At 41.5% G+C, this 16,505-nt stretch overlaps 1 protein-coding gene across 1 annotated transcript; it reads right to left on the reverse strand.

Moving 5' to 3' along the window:
- Positions 1–546: 546 nt before the first annotated feature.
- LOC127009824 (proteasome subunit alpha type-3-like) lies at positions 547–9,266 on the reverse strand. The gene is made up of 7 exons (XM_050883186.1): positions 9,110–9,266; positions 6,277–6,359; positions 5,948–6,071; positions 4,107–4,208; positions 3,171–3,314; positions 1,547–1,659; positions 547–1,106 (listed from the first exon to the last, which is right to left on the reverse strand). Exons 1-7 carry the CDS (start codon positions 9,128–9,130, stop codon positions 929–931), a joined length of 765 nt encoding a protein of 254 aa, XP_050739143.1. The 5' UTR covers positions 9,131–9,266; the 3' UTR covers positions 547–928.
- Positions 9,267–16,505: the final 7,239 nt, after the last annotated feature.

The following is a 16,505-nucleotide window of genomic DNA, read 5'->3' on the forward strand; positions in this document are numbered from 1 at the left end:
CCAAAAAATGTAACGCCGCTACCGTTTTTTCCGTTCTTTCTAAAAAAAGTGGCACTACCACTACAGCTACTAAAAAAGTAGCTTCGCTACGTAGCGGCGCTACTAGTAGTGCTGCTACGCCCAACACTGGGACTAGACAGCATTGGGCACTAGAGAGGTTGAGGCAATGGACAGAAAGGTGAAAGAATATCATCTAGTTGGAAGCAATTACCATCTTACTTCCTAAGAAGTTAAATGACTATATATATATATATATATATATATATATATATATATATATATATATATATATATATATATATATATATATATATATATATATATATATATATATATATATATATATATATATATATATATATATATATATATATATATATATATATATATATATATATATATATATATATATATTTACAGTAAAGGAAACAGCTCAAGGGCAGAAAAAACGAGGGAAAAAAAAAAAAATAATCGCTGCTCCTATAGAAGAGTGGTAAAGTGGCCAAATATATTATTTCAAATAAACAAGAAAAAGGAAACCATGTCTTCATAAGAAGCTTTATTTTCTCACAGTGTTTTTTAGTGTATTAAATCATAGAAAAATTTGTATTTTGAATGAGTGTGTCTGTTAGCTATTTAGAAGGTGGGGTTTGTTTATTTTATGCAATGCATGCAAAATTTTCTTCACACTAGTTACTCTTATTAAATACTCACTGGTTCACATTTTTAAGACAATGACATATTGTTTTATATGAATGTTCCTATAATTTCTTTATTAGAGGAGAATGTTTCCAGGATTACACTTAAAAAAAGTGTATAGATTTTTTTTACAATATGTACAGCAGTTCCCACAAACATAATGCTGTCATAATCAGTTCTAACAATACAACTTATGATAAAACACTAATCAGTATACCAACACACCCCTTTACATTTCTTCATCTTCATCTGAGGAGTCTTCCTCCAGGGCAGCCTTGGCATACCGCTCCGCCTCCTTGTAGATGGCGTCAGGGACAAACTGGTGGCGTCCTCCAGACTCTTCACACACCCACGACAGCTCCATCTCAAACAACTTGTCCTTTACTTCATCATGAACCAGGTAAATGCTGCAAACAAAAATTGGGAGGCTTTTTATAGTGAAAAGTGGATTAATATGAGGGATGAAAGCATCGCACTGGGCAGTGTTATATAAACTTTTTTCTCTAATCCAACTGAATATTATGTATTACCCACATGACAAAATTGCAAGTTTCTCAACAGTACTAAGAGGTGTGTGCCTCCTGATATCTGGAATTCAGGTATTTATTTGTAAAGAAGTTGCAACTCAATGAGTAGTCTATCATGATCTGTACCTTAAAGAATCCTGATACAGTGAATAGGCTAAACAATAATTTCATACATATAACTATGGCATTAAAAGTGTTACTCCACTGATCTTTAATACAATTAGCCTTTTTATATATCAGCAAGGTTTAGACATTGATGTGCTCTTGGGAAACAATGTTGGTCTCAATTACATATCTATATAAGCTTTCAAAATACTTACATTTTGGCCGCCTCTTTAACAAGTTCCTTGCAGGTCAAATCCTTCAACTTCAACTTCTCAATCTCTGTCTTTGCATTCTGCTTAGCTTTGCCAATTGCACAGCCCCAGTAACCCTGAAAATGAAATAAGGTTTCTTCTGAATATCTGTTGGAGTTTCAATGACTTTTAAGGATTCATCTGAGCAAAAATATTGTGCATTATGGTATACTTGGACAATGTTAAAGAAAATAATATGAGCTGGTCTTTCAAAATAAAAAAGAAAAGGAGAGGAACAACTGGTTATAAAATGTATACAGGTAACTCTCGATTTACGCGAGTATTGCGTTCTTGGAGAGGTCGCGTAAATCAAAAACAATGTAAATCAAACAAGAGGTAGGTTTCTGTCGAAAAATAAATACCATATTTTTCAGCGTATAGCGCACACCTTTTTCTCATAAAAATTGCCTGAAAGTTTACCCCTGCGCCTTGTACGCCGAATGTACAAATTTTTAATGATTTTTTCTTCTTTGGGGTGTTTTTAAGGGTCTGTTTTTTTGTCTTATCCAATAACAACGGCAAACTTTCCTTTATCATTGTATATAATCCTTCATAGTCCGTAGCTGTCTTATAATATGTTACCATAGAATACAGGGTGATCTAATAACTACTATACAAAATTGAAATCGATGGAGGATTGCCCATGCCTTGCTGTTATCCCGTTTTTCCGTCGGGCGCCATTTGTATGATCTTGATCTTGATGTCACAGGTGGCTTGATTGTATGACTAAAAAAAGGAGCAGTACAAGCCTCATAAAAAATCATATATCCATGTGTTCATTATTAATTATTAATGTTAGTGAGAATAATGGGGTAAATATGATATCAGAAGCTGTACATCATGAGTCTTGTACGAGGAGATATTTCGCGCAATACCAGCCAGGCCGCCATTTGCATTGTTTACAAACCACACAACCACACCCATACAACCAACAGCTGCATGGCGCGTGTCACCAGAAACGTGTGAATTGTGTCTTGCCTAGTTCTCTGTCATAACCTACGAGTGATGGTGGGAATAATATGCTTATTCACTTCATTCAGTGGAGAGAGAGAGAGAGAGAGAGAGAGAGAGAGAGAGAGAGAGAGAGAGAGAGAGAGAGAGAGAGAGAGAGAGAGAGAGAATATCCATATCACCGAGATATCCACTCAGGCACTCAGTCTCAGCCTCACTCGTGTGAGGAAGAAATGAGGGACACCATGAGTGGCTAGCTAGTATTGGTACCGGTACCGAGCAGTCTGGTACCGGTACTGTACCATATAGCTAGTACCGTTAGTACCGGTAACTGCCCACCCCTATTGTTGAGTAGCGTGGCAGCGTGGGTACTGTATTGTTGTTCAAGTGGCGCGCGGAAGAACTGAGCTCTGCTGTGTGGCTGGCGCTATGTGAGTCCAGTTGCGTGAGACATCTGGTGGCCACTCCATAAAATATCGCGTATAAGTGGAAAAAACGTGTAAATAAATTTTTTTTTTTTGGATTTTGGACCCCGCGTTATTTAAAAAACGCGTAAACCAAACTCGCGTAAATCGAGAGTTACCTGTATATAACAATTACTAACTAAACACTAACTTGAAACCGAAATGCTACTCACATGACACATTCCTGAGGGGTCAATGAGGTACATCTGTGGTCCATCTTCATCATAGACCCCAATCATGATGGAGCAGCCGAAGGGCCTCACAGCGGAGTACAGGGTGTAGGCGTGGTGATAGGAACTGACACGCTCTGCCAGGAACTGTACAAACCAAAAATGTTAGACACCATGTGTGGAAATCAGCATATTACTAAGTATTATGTAGAGTGAAGGAATCAATGAAAATGAAGAGGAAAACATTAAGATGATTAAACTAATTTAATATATAATAATGAGATTAAGCAAAACTTGACAACTACAGGGATAATTTTCCTGCACAGCACTATGGCTGGTAAATCCACAGCTACTGACACCAATAATATATGAGGAAAACTGGGTTAGGAAAGTTTGGGTAAAGCTGCCATTGCTAAATATGAAAACAAGGAATTTTCTTGGCTGTGTAACTCAAAATGTTAGTGACAGGTGATGAAGAGGAAAGCCAGCATTTCCTCTTCACTACTGTAATGACAGGTTATTATTTTTTTTCTTCTTTTGTGGAAGTAGGTACACAGAGATCACAGGGGGCGACACTGCATATCTCAAGATGTAGTGTTCAGTGATGCGTGTCTGGAAATGCATTTCCCCTGACCCACCACAAGCCAATCACAGACTCAAGAAATTTACTGGTTCACGTACACAGTAGAATGCATGTTTCCTCAACTGCACAGTATAATCATATAGAATAGTACTTTTCATTGTAAACATGTAATAAAAGCACTAAGAACTGCTTGAAATAGCTTCTACTACAAAACAGTGCAAGATATTTTCCTATGATTTCTTTTATTAATTTCTCTGAAATCTGCACAGGATTCCTACCATCAGATAAAGATACATTCAATCTCTACATCTGACAAAAACTATACAAGAAATCATAAAGAAAGTCGTTAAATTCACCTTGCAGGGAATAGGTCTTCCATATTCAGCTCGATAATTAGCTGCCTCTGCTCTGCCCACGTCCACAACAGCTCTGGCATCTGCTAGCAGCCCTGCACTTGCCTGGTGAGGAACAGTATACATCGAATCTTCAGAAAAACAAAAGTAAGTACATGCCCTAACTGTGAATGCCCGTCTATTCTACCAACAGTTTCAATGACTCAGCCCTTAAAAGGAATACAAATTCCTATCTGAACTTTTACAGTGAAAAAAGTTTTTGTTTTTAAATTCCTTTGATATCTTTCCAGTTCTTAACTGCTACAAAATTATAAAACTGTCTCTACACAAATGTTTCCCATAAATTACTTAATCAAGAACCATAATTTAGCACCAGGTCATTTGGTTTAGATTAAACCCTTCCTTACCAATGTATGGATTGGGTTTTAACAACAAAGCAAACAACAACTATTAATACATCCTGAGAAGTACAGGAGAACCTTGCTTTTTGAATAGGTTACATTTCTGAGAAACTGCTAACTAAGCAAAATTTTACCATACAAATTCATACTAACTTTGGTTAACTGGAGTTTAGTTTCATTTTCAGGACCGCAATTATTACCACCACCCTTCTTGCTCAATATAAATCAATATTTGTGCATTCAAATGCTTCCTTAACCCATAGGTTACTTTGTAGCTATGATTTAGTATGGTAATAATACTTTCTCAGTTGAGTTGCCTTAACAGTCATAATAAATGGCTTGTGCCATGTGCCTCAATTTTTTCAGCCCCCAACAAGAGCACAACAGTTCCTGCCTCAACGTTGTTGTGGTGCGTGGTGCTCTTGCTGGAGAGCTGAAAGGGGTAAGGCATGCGGCATGAGTCATTTAGCTCATGACTGTACAGGCAACTCAGCTGGGAGGATATCACTGTCATAGTAAATCACAGCTGATAGTAACCTATGCAATAGAGAGACTTTAAAGGTAAAGTTGGGAGCATACACTATTAGCTGCACGTGGCTGCAGTGCTCATTTCTGTACTGTTGGCCCTTGAGCCTGTGGTGGGTGAAGACCAATTTAACCTGAGACATAGTGCCAATGCATCATTTGGATTACCAGAGTTTACCTTCTCCAGATTTTCCCAGGTATCCATTTACCAACCATCCAGAAAGGAAGGATGAACAACTAGGTGGGATGCAGGCTGACTGCCCAGGCCAAGATTCAAACTCTGGCCCACAGATTCGTAAGTGGGCACACTAATCACTGCAGCACGGAGACATAAAAGGGGAAGCATAATGTCTCTGTTTATGACTGATAAATGTTAACTCCCAAAAATATGCAATGAGAAATTTAATGCAAGCTAGGTGTATACACAAGTGATGAGTCATGACTGCAGACATACATAATGAATCAACAGTATTACTTATTCAATTAGTGAATGATAAAAGTTTTCTCCATTACTGGCATTGTGGTTGAGGAGACACGGATAAGTGAGGCAGTAGGGCACTGAGGAGGGTGGTGGTTGACATGAATCAGCTGACTGACAGAACACTCAGTTTAAGACTCCCATGGGGAAAAAATTGTTGAGGCATATTCTGCAAGGTAATAAGAAGCAATGTTCATTAAAATGAATTTTTGTTGCACGAACATTCATACAGCAAGGTTCAACTGTACCAATATCTGCTTAGGGTACAGAACTCAGTCCTGATACACTAAATTTACTTATCATAACTATTATCTTAAAAGAGGAGTGGTGAACCAGCAGATATGAGCTGCTTCATTACTCCTAAACCATTCCTCATATAGCTTGACTAACGTGCCTTGGGGCAGCTAATTACTTGAATAAACCAGCTGAGTTAACCTTACCAAACCAGCATGTGTGTCAATGGTGAAAATTCGCTTGTTTGCGCCTCGTTCATACAACTTTGATGTGATGATTTTTTCAACTGCAAATACAACACCATCTTTACATCTTAGGCCAATGGCTGTCCTGGGGAAAACAATAAGGGTATGGTTAGTTGCCTGTTGCAACTACAGCATTCTGCCACCACATATTATATACCACTGAAATATATTGCCAAGCCAACTTTGCAGTAACTAATTTGTACCAGTACTGCCAAAAGAATATCTCCTTTGCTCCAGACTCCAATACCTAAGACACTATTGACAAAATTCCCCTTTTAGGTTGCACTTACCCACTATTCTCGACGGCCTTCTGGGCATATTCTACCTGGAACACACGTCCATCAGGGGAGAACTGTGATGCCGACAAGTCATACTGAAAGAAAAAGCAGACAACTAGAAAGTACATCCCTACAAATCCACATTTCAATAACATCACAAATGTACTGAACCTGCCTGATGGATTTAAAGTGATATTCATCGATGTGATAATAGTTTGTTATAAATCACTCTTTTCACTATATATAATTTTTATCCTATTTAAAATTTACTGGCAAGCAGTCATCAATGAGCCTCCAATACATCCACACTGTGCCAAACTGTCACAACTAGTGGAGGTAAATTACTATTTTAGTGCTCATATGTTACTAATCTAGCTATGACAGGCTACTAATTTAATGGCAATAGGTTATTATCCCAACAGTGTTAGCAGGGGTTTTTCCTCTCTTGTCCTGAATATAATTTTATGTAGGATCCAATTACTCATTTTCATTGCTGTTTCCAATACTATATAGTAATGGTGAGTAAACGTTGCATCATTCTCACGTGAAGAGGTCGGCTGTGCTTCATAAAAAGTCCTGAAGCCACCCACAACACAAGAGTAACAACAACCTGCCACAACTGCCAAAATGATGACAGGCTGGGTGCTGCAGACCTTCACCAGCAGGGAGCCTGAGACACTGCTGACCCTATGGAAGGCCCAGGTGCAGCCTCTGCTGGACTATTGCAGCCAGCTGTGGTCACCACACAGGAGAGGAGACATCCAGCAGCTGGAGGCAGTACAGAGGTCCTTCACCAGGCAAATCCAAGGGTAATACTTTATAAGAAGTCCGCTTCCCCCTTCACCACTCCAGCCCCCCTACCCCCCAAGACAAGCCTGGGGAACTGTGAGGAACTGGGGTTTGGGGGGGGGAAGCCAAAATCACTGAAAAAGAGGCTTCCAAAATTTCCCTAGAAAAATCCCTAAATGAAGGAAAATTCCCTAGTCTCAAAAGTAAGGAAAGTACTAACTTTATAACCTAACAGCCCCCCTCGCCCCCCTACTAACCAAGGGGGGCTGTGCCCCACTCTGGACCCCCCTCATGTATGATGCACCGGAATTTTTTTTTTCTTGGTGGGGAGCATATTTAAACTACTCCAACTGAACTTTACGACCTGCTAACGAGGGGGCTTCACCCCCCTCGACCCCCCTCCTAACCAAGGGGGGCTGTGCCCCCCCTGGAACCCCCCATGTAGGGAATTTTCCTTAATTTAGGGATTTTTCTAGAGAAAATTTGGAAGCAGGGGGGGGGGGGTCCTCGTTAGCAGGTCGTAAAGTTCGGTTGGAGTAGTTTAAATGTTCCCCATTGAAGAAGAAAAAAAAAAAAAAAAAAAAAATATTTTGCAGCGCATCATACATGTGGGGGGTTAGCAGGGGGGCAAGGGGGGCTGTTAGTTATAAAGTTGGGACTTTCCTTACTTTTGAGACTAGGGAATTTTCCTTCATTTAGGGATTTTTCTAGGGAAATTTTGAAGCCCATTTTTCAGTGATTTTGGCTTCCCCCCCAAACCCTGGTTCCCCACAGTTTCCCAGGCTTGTCTTGGGGGGTAGGGGGGGCTAGAGTGGCGAAGGGGGAGGCGGACTTCTTAAAAAGTATTACCAGGACAGATACCAGGCCATCTACACCTGGAAGGTCCTGGAGGGGCAAGTGCCTAATCCAACAGAACAGGCACTGCAGGCCTACACAACTGGAAGGAAGGGACGCCGTGCAAAAGACTAGCCCTGCCAACCACAGCCTCAGTGAAGATCAAGACCCTGCTGGCAGCCAGCCTGGCTTATGAGGGTCCTTTAATCTTCAAAAGATATCTGCCAAAAGAAGTCAGAGGCTTATCTGGCAGCCCTGTAGAGCTTCAAGGCTGGACTGGACAAGTTCCTGAAGACAATACCAGATGAACCTCCTGTGCCGGGGTACACAGCCTACTGCCGCACCTCCAACGCACTACCCAATCAAGTGGCTCTACAGGACAGAGACGCCAGGATGGGCAGCAGTGGCGGACCACCGTGACTGTGAGGCGGAGCCTCTAGACTATACATAAGTAAACAATGGGGCTCATCTCTTCTACACTGTACCTGGCCATCAGGGAACTGACAGGGATCACACCCGACAGCTTCACGTCAGCTGGACAAATGGTTGGCGACAGTACCAGACGAGCCCCCAGCCCTCAGCCAACTCCTGGCTTAACCCAACCCAACCTATGGAACACCAGAGAAGTGGTGCTGTCATAGTGGAGGCCCACCTTAGCTGCGCCCAGGATGGCAAAATTCTACAAAATAAACAACGTAAGCAAGCATGCCTAGGTCCTTGACGTGGTCCTCTTCTTGTATGTCTTGAGTGTTAAAGGAGTAATTTACTGCTGCTTTTATCTCCTTGTTTACAAATCTCATTAGTTTGAACTTGTCGCCGTTCAGGGCCATGGTGTTGACGGTCGCCCAGTTTATTATTTTAAGTCCCTCTACAGGAGAGCGGTGTCTTCTGCTGCTCCAATATCATCAACACTGTCAGCATCAACTTTTATTTAAATATAACAATGACCGGCATATTGAAACCCTTGAGAAATATAGCGCCCCCTTTATCTTTTTTTACAGTAAACAGTTCAAGGGCAAAAAAAAAAATAATGAAAAAGAGGAAACAGTTCAAGAGCATAAATAAAAAGGAAACAATAATGTAAAAGAGCTCCCTTGCCTCTGAAGTAATCCCTAGGTAAGAAACCCACCGAGCCTAAGGTAACCAGCGCCGCGCCCGGGCCCCCAACACCCCCACACCTTCACGTTGGTTTACGGACAGGCTGAGGATGCGTCTCACTTACCCCTGTGCCTATGGAGCTCATGGTGTTCTCTCAGCGCGGCAGACGGAGGGGCAGCAGGGAAGCAGCGGGCCGGGCGGCGAGTCTGTTTGTTGTGGTCACCCCGCAGACCCTCGACCTGCCGGGGCTACACAAGTCTATTTAGTGTTCGATTATGGCTTATGTAGGATAAAAAGAGCCTCTGCAGATTATTTTGTTAGTAATTTTGTAGGATATCTTGAGTACAGCAAAGATTATTGATGCATCTGTCGTTGGAAAATAAATAATAAATGTTTTAAAACATGTGTTTTTTCCCTTTATAATCACTTAAAGATTTTTTTCATAGCATGTCTACCCAGGTAAAAAAAAAATCAGGCCCAACCGCTTTATCTTACTTTGATAATGTGTTTGAGTAGCGAAAGTCGACGTTTGGTGGAGGTGGTGCGCGAGGTGGTGGCCGCCGCCCAGACCCAGGCCGGGCGGCGGCGGGCGGTTCAGTTTACAGGAATCTGTCATCCGCCTTACCTGCGCCTTCCTCAGGAAGACGGGGCAGCTGATGCTCCTGTAAAGCCCTCACAGGACGACACCAGCAGGACTCATGTGAGCGAGTAGATCTCCGCGGCCCAAAATAACAACAACAACAAGTTTACAGGTGTGCCGCGTACTCCTAGGCCCTAGGGGCTCAATAGCGAATGTTGTCGTTGCAAGAGGACGCTAAATCGTACAGTGCTCGTCCACGGTGTTTCTTGAGGGGAGGAGCGCAGACTGCAGGGCAGTAACCACACCCTCCGCAGACAACCAGGGAAAGAAAGTCTGCCTTTTCCCAGGTAAGTGCTGAACTTTTTCATTTGGCGGGAACTTCTTTTGGTGTGTACCTATCGTTTTCCTGATACATTTTCATACCACTGACACTGGAAGTAATAGTGACCTGGAATATGGGAACATGCAGCAAAGTTGATATGCTTGAACGCGTTAACATGTGAGTTTAGGATTTTTTGCATCAGGAAATTTGTTCGTAACCATACAATTATCAATAAATATTTATTGGTTAGGACTTACTCTATGTATATCTCCATGTTTCGTCTTCTCCTTAACCAACTGCTATTCTTCCCGCACAAATTTCATGGCTATTGTCACAGTTATTTTGATGTCTACATTCTTTCTTATATATTTTTTCCCGGGAGGCTTGATGGTGAGTAGGAGACATATGTGACAACAGAAGACCAGCTGGTTAAGTAGGAAATGAGAAATGAAAGGGTGCATATGGGAAATATCCTATTAATTTATTATTATTTACAGTTATGGCAAGGTAAAGTAAAGGTAAAGTTGGGGGCATACGCTGTAGCAGCGCGTGGCCTCGGTCCTCATCTCTGTAACATTGGCCCTTGAGCCTATGGTGGGCGGGAACCCATTACCCCGGGACACAGGGCCAGTGTGACATCCGGGTTACCACAGTTTACCTTTCCCAGGTTTTCCCTAGGTACCCATTTATCGACCAGCCCGAAAGGAAGGATGAACAGCTGGCTGAGCTGCACGCTGACTGCCCGGGCCCGCGGAGTAGTAGCCAGGCGCGCTGACCACTTGACCACGGAGGCGTATTTGGAGGCGATATGGTAAGAAAAATAAATATTCATTAGTATAAAATGTAAATTTGATAATACGATTCGCCCATGGAGAATGTTGTGTTACTACACACCGACGTGTAAAAGTGTTCCTAAGTGCTCTCCCACTTAGACATGATGCAAATCCGAATCCGAATTAATCTTGACTCGGTCTGATCCCTCACGGCGGAAAGGGGCCACTGGTCTCTCTTGTCGTGTTTTGTGTAACCTAATCGATATAAAAAAAAAAAAAATCGAGGCTGTCATGGGAGACGTATATTTTCACTGCTCATGGACTGCATTCATTATGAATTTTTCGTGTTCATTTTCCATCCACCTACTTATATGTCAGTAAATCTATCAATCCGCCTATCTCTCTATCTATTTATCTATCTATCTACTTACCTACTTACTGAGTTGATGCTCTTTACCCTCCAGGAAGATCCTTTGATGGGATACCCACAGAAGTCCTTATTTGTCATGCTACTTTTTTTTCCAAAATAAACACCACCTTACAACATATATCATGCACACCACAGTCCTATCATTTCATCTCACCGAGCCCTCCCAGTCGTTCGTCCCAGTCACCTCTTATACTTCTCTATACACTCTTCTCAAGAATCAACATTCTACATTACATGCTAAACCACCTCGATGTATTACGTTTCACCCGCCCGTTCCATCACTCCGCTCTCGACACATTTTGCTCTCACATCCATACCACACCTATAGACCTCTCCGTTAGCCTAATCACACTCACGCCATCCCATCTTTTACCCCGCAGTCTTTTCTGAAGTAGCTCATGTGTCCTGCCCACGCCGTAGAGATTGATGTGACTCATTGAATACCCATGTTTCAAAGGGGTAGGTCGGGACTCTGGATCGGTAGAACTACGCTATTTATCAATCATTCGTATGTAATCAGAGGAGGGTATCAGAACACCTCTCCTCCCGAAATTGACCTATCTTTCGGCCACTCCTCTGAACGCATTTTATAGGAGCAGTGAGTAGCGGGCTTTTTTTTCATTATTGTTTCCTTTTTTTTTGCCCTTGAGCTGTTTCCTCTGCTGTAAAAAATAATGATTTAGTCCTTGGTGGCTCGTTTATATATTTTTTTCAGCTCCTTTTATTTGGAATAGTTTAGGGTAATATTCCTTTATTTTCCCTTTTCTTTCTTTTCCTTTCCTTTCCTTTCCAGCTTAATGAACGTTTGGATTCTTTATTTTAACTCAGGTTACATTACAGATCAATTACTCAACTCCTTATCTACAAAAAGTTGTCATAAATAGCCCTAATTCTGCTAACATGAAAACTACTAGTATGAGACTAATTAGGTTGTTCTGTAGTACGTAGATCCTTGGGGTATGGTTTTCTGTTAAAAGTATCGTTCATTTAATTATATTGTTAATGAATTTTAAGGTACGCATTATTATTATTATTATTATTATTATTATTATTATTATTATTAGTAGTAGTAGTAGTAGTAGTAGTGGGAGGAGGAGGAGGAGTATTTTTTTTTTTTTTTTTTTTTTTTTTTTACTTAGCTCCCGCTGCGTGTATATAGGTACTTCAACCGAAAAGTTTCTATGTTGTTTTCCCTTATGACTGTCCAGCCCAGCAAGCAACACCCACACTCGTACTATGCAAGTCTTTTCCACTCATAGATCAACACACGGTATGAAAGTATAAGGATGAAATAACACCTCTTGCGTCCTTCTGCTACCATTCCTCCTACTTGCACTCTTGCTCATCTTCATCCTTCTCTTCTTCCTTTCCTTCTCTTCCTGTTTCTCCTCCTACCTCCTTTTAGTCTCCTGCTCCTACTCATGGTGCTCCTCATCCTCCTCATTCTCCTACTCATATTTCTGATCCTAATCCCTAACCCTTTTTACAGTTTCTCCTATCACTTCCTCTTATTCATCCTCCTCCCCTTCCCCTCCGTTTATCCTCCTTTAATTCCTTCTTTTCCTCCCAATCCTTCATCTCCTCATCTTCCTATTCCCAATCCTTCTCCTGCGCATTCCTCCTTTAATCCTCCTCCCGAATCCCTCCCCTCGTCGATCTGAATGGGAAAGTTAACACAATGAGCTTCGAGGGAAAGTGGTAAAGTTGTCACAAAGGAAGGCGTCATAAAACGGCAGTAATTGGGAAAGAGCGTGACGGCGTGAGTGTAATAGCGGCTACTGATGAGATCCGCGGCCCAGGCTATTTCCAGAGCCTTTGTGACGTCGCTACTCAAAGGGTGAACTGGTGCATGCGTGGGAGGGGAAGGCGGGTGATGGGTGGGGAGGGGTGGGTAGGGATGAGAGGTAAACTGGTGCATGCGTGAAGTGAAATGTCCCAATGTGTAGTTACAGAGCATACAACACCACCCTCTTCCTTCCCTCACCCCACACACATATACTGCATGATACCCTCTTTTTGCTGGTACTTGTAAATACAAAAGTGATCATGAACACGTGTAGCAAAAGGAAAGGTTACGGTATTTATGTTTCTATCCTGGCTCCTCCAAGGCGTGTATTCTTTGAGGCTTTGGAGGGGCTTCGTAGGGGCAGGATAGATGCATGATCGTGGTGGTGGGGGGATGATTGAGTGCAGATTAGCTTTGAAAAGTGTGCTAGCCTGCCCCTCACCACAATGTATATCCAGGAGAGGAGGAGAAAGAGGAGGAGGAAAAAGAAGAAGAGAAAGAAAAAGAAAAAGAAGAAGAACAAGAACATGAGGAAGAAGAAGAAGAACAAAAACAAGAATAAGAAGAACTAGAGTTAGACGATGATATTGAAAGATAAAAAGGAAAAAAAAACGTAGGAAGGGTTGAAAATTATAAAAGGACGGGAAGAGAATCAAATGCCATTGCTGTTCCTGCTGGTGTTGATGGTGGTGATGGTGATGTGGCAGGTAGTGTTAGTGATGTTGGTGAAGGTATTGTTATTGCTGATAATGGTAATGGTGGTGGTTGTGATCGATGGTGGTGATGTTGTTGATGATGGTGAAGTTGGTATAGGTGATAATATTGTTGTTAATAAAGGTGCTGGTGGGGGTTGTTGGTGCTATTTTTTTTAGTGTTGCCTAAAGCTTTTTGGTCGACCCCAGCCCGTTAGTGGGGCAAGCGAAATTTATTTACAGTGGCTGCCGGGATGTTGGTGGTGGAGGCCGTAAGTAACCCGTGAGTGTGGGTGAGTGAAGGAGATTAACCCCGGAGATGATACATTGGCAAATATAGTAAGCCTTGACGTTGCTTAAAAGGCCCTTTCTTCTGCGTGGAGTGAAGGGGAGAAAGAAAAAGGAAGGAAGGGGGAGGCTGCTTGGTGTTGTGTGCACAGAATAAAAAAATATCTGCGACTGGTTGTATTTGTATTTGCTGTTGTTGTTATTATTATTATTGCTCCCATTATTATCATTAGCACTGGCATCTCTCTCTCTCTCTCTCTCTCTCTCTCTCTCTCTCTCTCTCTCTCTCTCTCTCTCTCTCTCTCTCTCTCCCCCCCCCCCCCACACACACACACACACAGTTTAAGGAAGTACGTGATGGCAGTAGCAATAAACCTTCTCACTGCCCCTTACATCTGCTTACCTTTCTCTTTTGCTGTGTACAACCTTCCAAATAAGTTAGTGAAGCTATGTTGATAATGAAAAAAAGGAAAAAAAAGAGGGTCCTTGTCGCTACATAGCATCGCCATCATCATCATAAAAATCATTTCCTTCTTTTTTTTTTTTCTTTTTTTTTTTTTCTTCTTTTTCTTCTTCTTCATTACCTCAGCACTGAACATTTTTTCCTTGCTCTTAAAGACGTTGCTTCTGTTGTTGTTGTTGTTGTTGTTGGGTAAAAATAGAGGGAAGAAAAAAGCCTCGTAGGAGTTTATATCTTCCTCATTATTTTTTCTCGGTCGGGGAAGGAAGCTGCTGATTAGGCTTGGGGGAGAGGGGGGGGTAAGGAGGAGGGATTGTGAGGCGCATGTAATTCTGGAGTGAAGGAAAAGCGGTCTTCTTCCTCTTCCTCTTCTTTTTCCTCTTCTCGTTCTTCTTCTTCTTCTTCTGCTTCTTCTTCTTTTGCCTCTGCTTCCTCTTTTTCTTCTACTTCTTCTTCTTCTCCTTTTTCTTTTTCTTCTTCTTTTTCTTTATCCTGTTCTCGTTCTTCTTTTTGTTCTCGTTCTTCTTCTTCTTCTTTTTCTTCTTTTCTTCTTTTTCTTCTTCTTTTTTCTTCTTTTTTCTTCTTTTTTTCTTCTGCTTCTTTCTCTTTTTCTTTTACTACTTCTGCTTCTTCTTCTCCTTCTTCTTGTGCAATATTCAGAGAGGAGTAAGAGGAGCAGGAAGAGGAGAGAGAAAAATAAACGAAGGAAAAAGAGGAGAAAAAAGAAAGTAGAGGAAAAACAAAAACAAAATAATAAGACCAAAAAGAACAAAAAAATAAAACACTAGAATAACCCCCCCCAAAAAAAATAACAGGAACCCTAATAGAAAACGGGAAAAAATGGTGATAGGTATATACACAATCTGGGGAAAGAGGGACTGGTGATTATGTATGGTGATTGGGGGAGGGAGAAGAAGAGAGAAAAGGTGCAGGAGGAGGAGGAGGAGCGGGAGGATGTACGGGGTGTCGTAATCTTAGGCTTATAGGAGGGAAACCTTACTGTATCTTGAGGCCGGAGACGTTGGGGTTATTGCATAGAGTTGTTCGTGCTGGTGTTATTGAATTACGAGGAGGAGGAACGAAGGAAGGAAGGGCTGGATATAGGCCACTACCAGACAGAGCCATAGGTACTTGTTTCGTCGTGTCTTCCTTCTCTTCCTCTCTTTCCTCATCATTAATTTTCTCCTTCTGTGTGTACTTTTGTCTCTCTTCGTCTTTGTCCTTGTTCATTATCGTTATCATTATTAGTATTAGTATTGGTATTAGTATTAGTATTGGTGTTTCCTCTTTCCTCATCATCAATTTCCTCTTTCTGTGTGTACTTCTGTCTCTCTTCATCTTTGTCCTTATCCGTTATCGTTATTATTAGTATTAGTATTGGTATTAGTATTAGTATCATTATCATCACTATTAATTATCATTCCTCCGTTTCTTTTCGATTTGTTTCTCCGTAAGCACATTTTCCTCTCTTTTTTTTTTTAATGAGACCACTGGTGACGGTAGATATTAACTGTAAAAAAGAAATCTATAATACAGCTCTTAAGACTAAAAGGAACATGTAAATCACTAGGATGGACGTGAAGAAAAATGGCGGTGAAAGTAATACGCAGAAATAGGGGAAAATAGCGAAGAGAAGAGAAGAGAGAGAGAGAGAGAGAGAGAGAGAGAGAGAGAGAGAGAGAGAGAGAGAGAGAGAGAGAGAGAGAGAGAGAGAGAGAGAGAGAAGCAACAGAAAGTAAAAAAAACAAAAAACATACCACTTAAAAACAAACCAACTGGGAGCTCAGGAACAAGGGATATGAGAACAAAATAGACCTACCTATAAAAAGAGTAAAAAAAGTTAAAGGCTGATAGAAAAATAAGAACAGAAGGGATAAAAAAAAGGGAGAGGTGAAGGAGAGAGCGGGCTAGGAGGGGCGGGGCGGGCGGCGATTCAATACAGAGGATCACAGGGAGGATCAAAGAGTCTCGGGAGGATATCTAATAAAATATAATGGAGCCAACACCATCTGCCATACCTTGAGGGAGAGAGAGAGGGATGGGGAGGGGGTGGGGGGGAAGGCGTGATTTTGACATAGGCCACCAAGAAAATAATGATTGATGAGGTTGATGAAGTGCTGTTTGATGCGTGCGTGTGTGTGTGTGTGTGTGTGTGTGTGTGTGTGTGTGTGTAAACTAAAGATACAAGA

This window comes from Eriocheir sinensis, chromosome 4, assembly GCF_024679095.1.
Source record: "Eriocheir sinensis breed Jianghai 21 chromosome 4, ASM2467909v1, whole genome shotgun sequence".
Taxonomy (NCBI): domain Eukaryota; kingdom Metazoa; phylum Arthropoda; class Malacostraca; order Decapoda; family Varunidae; genus Eriocheir; species Eriocheir sinensis.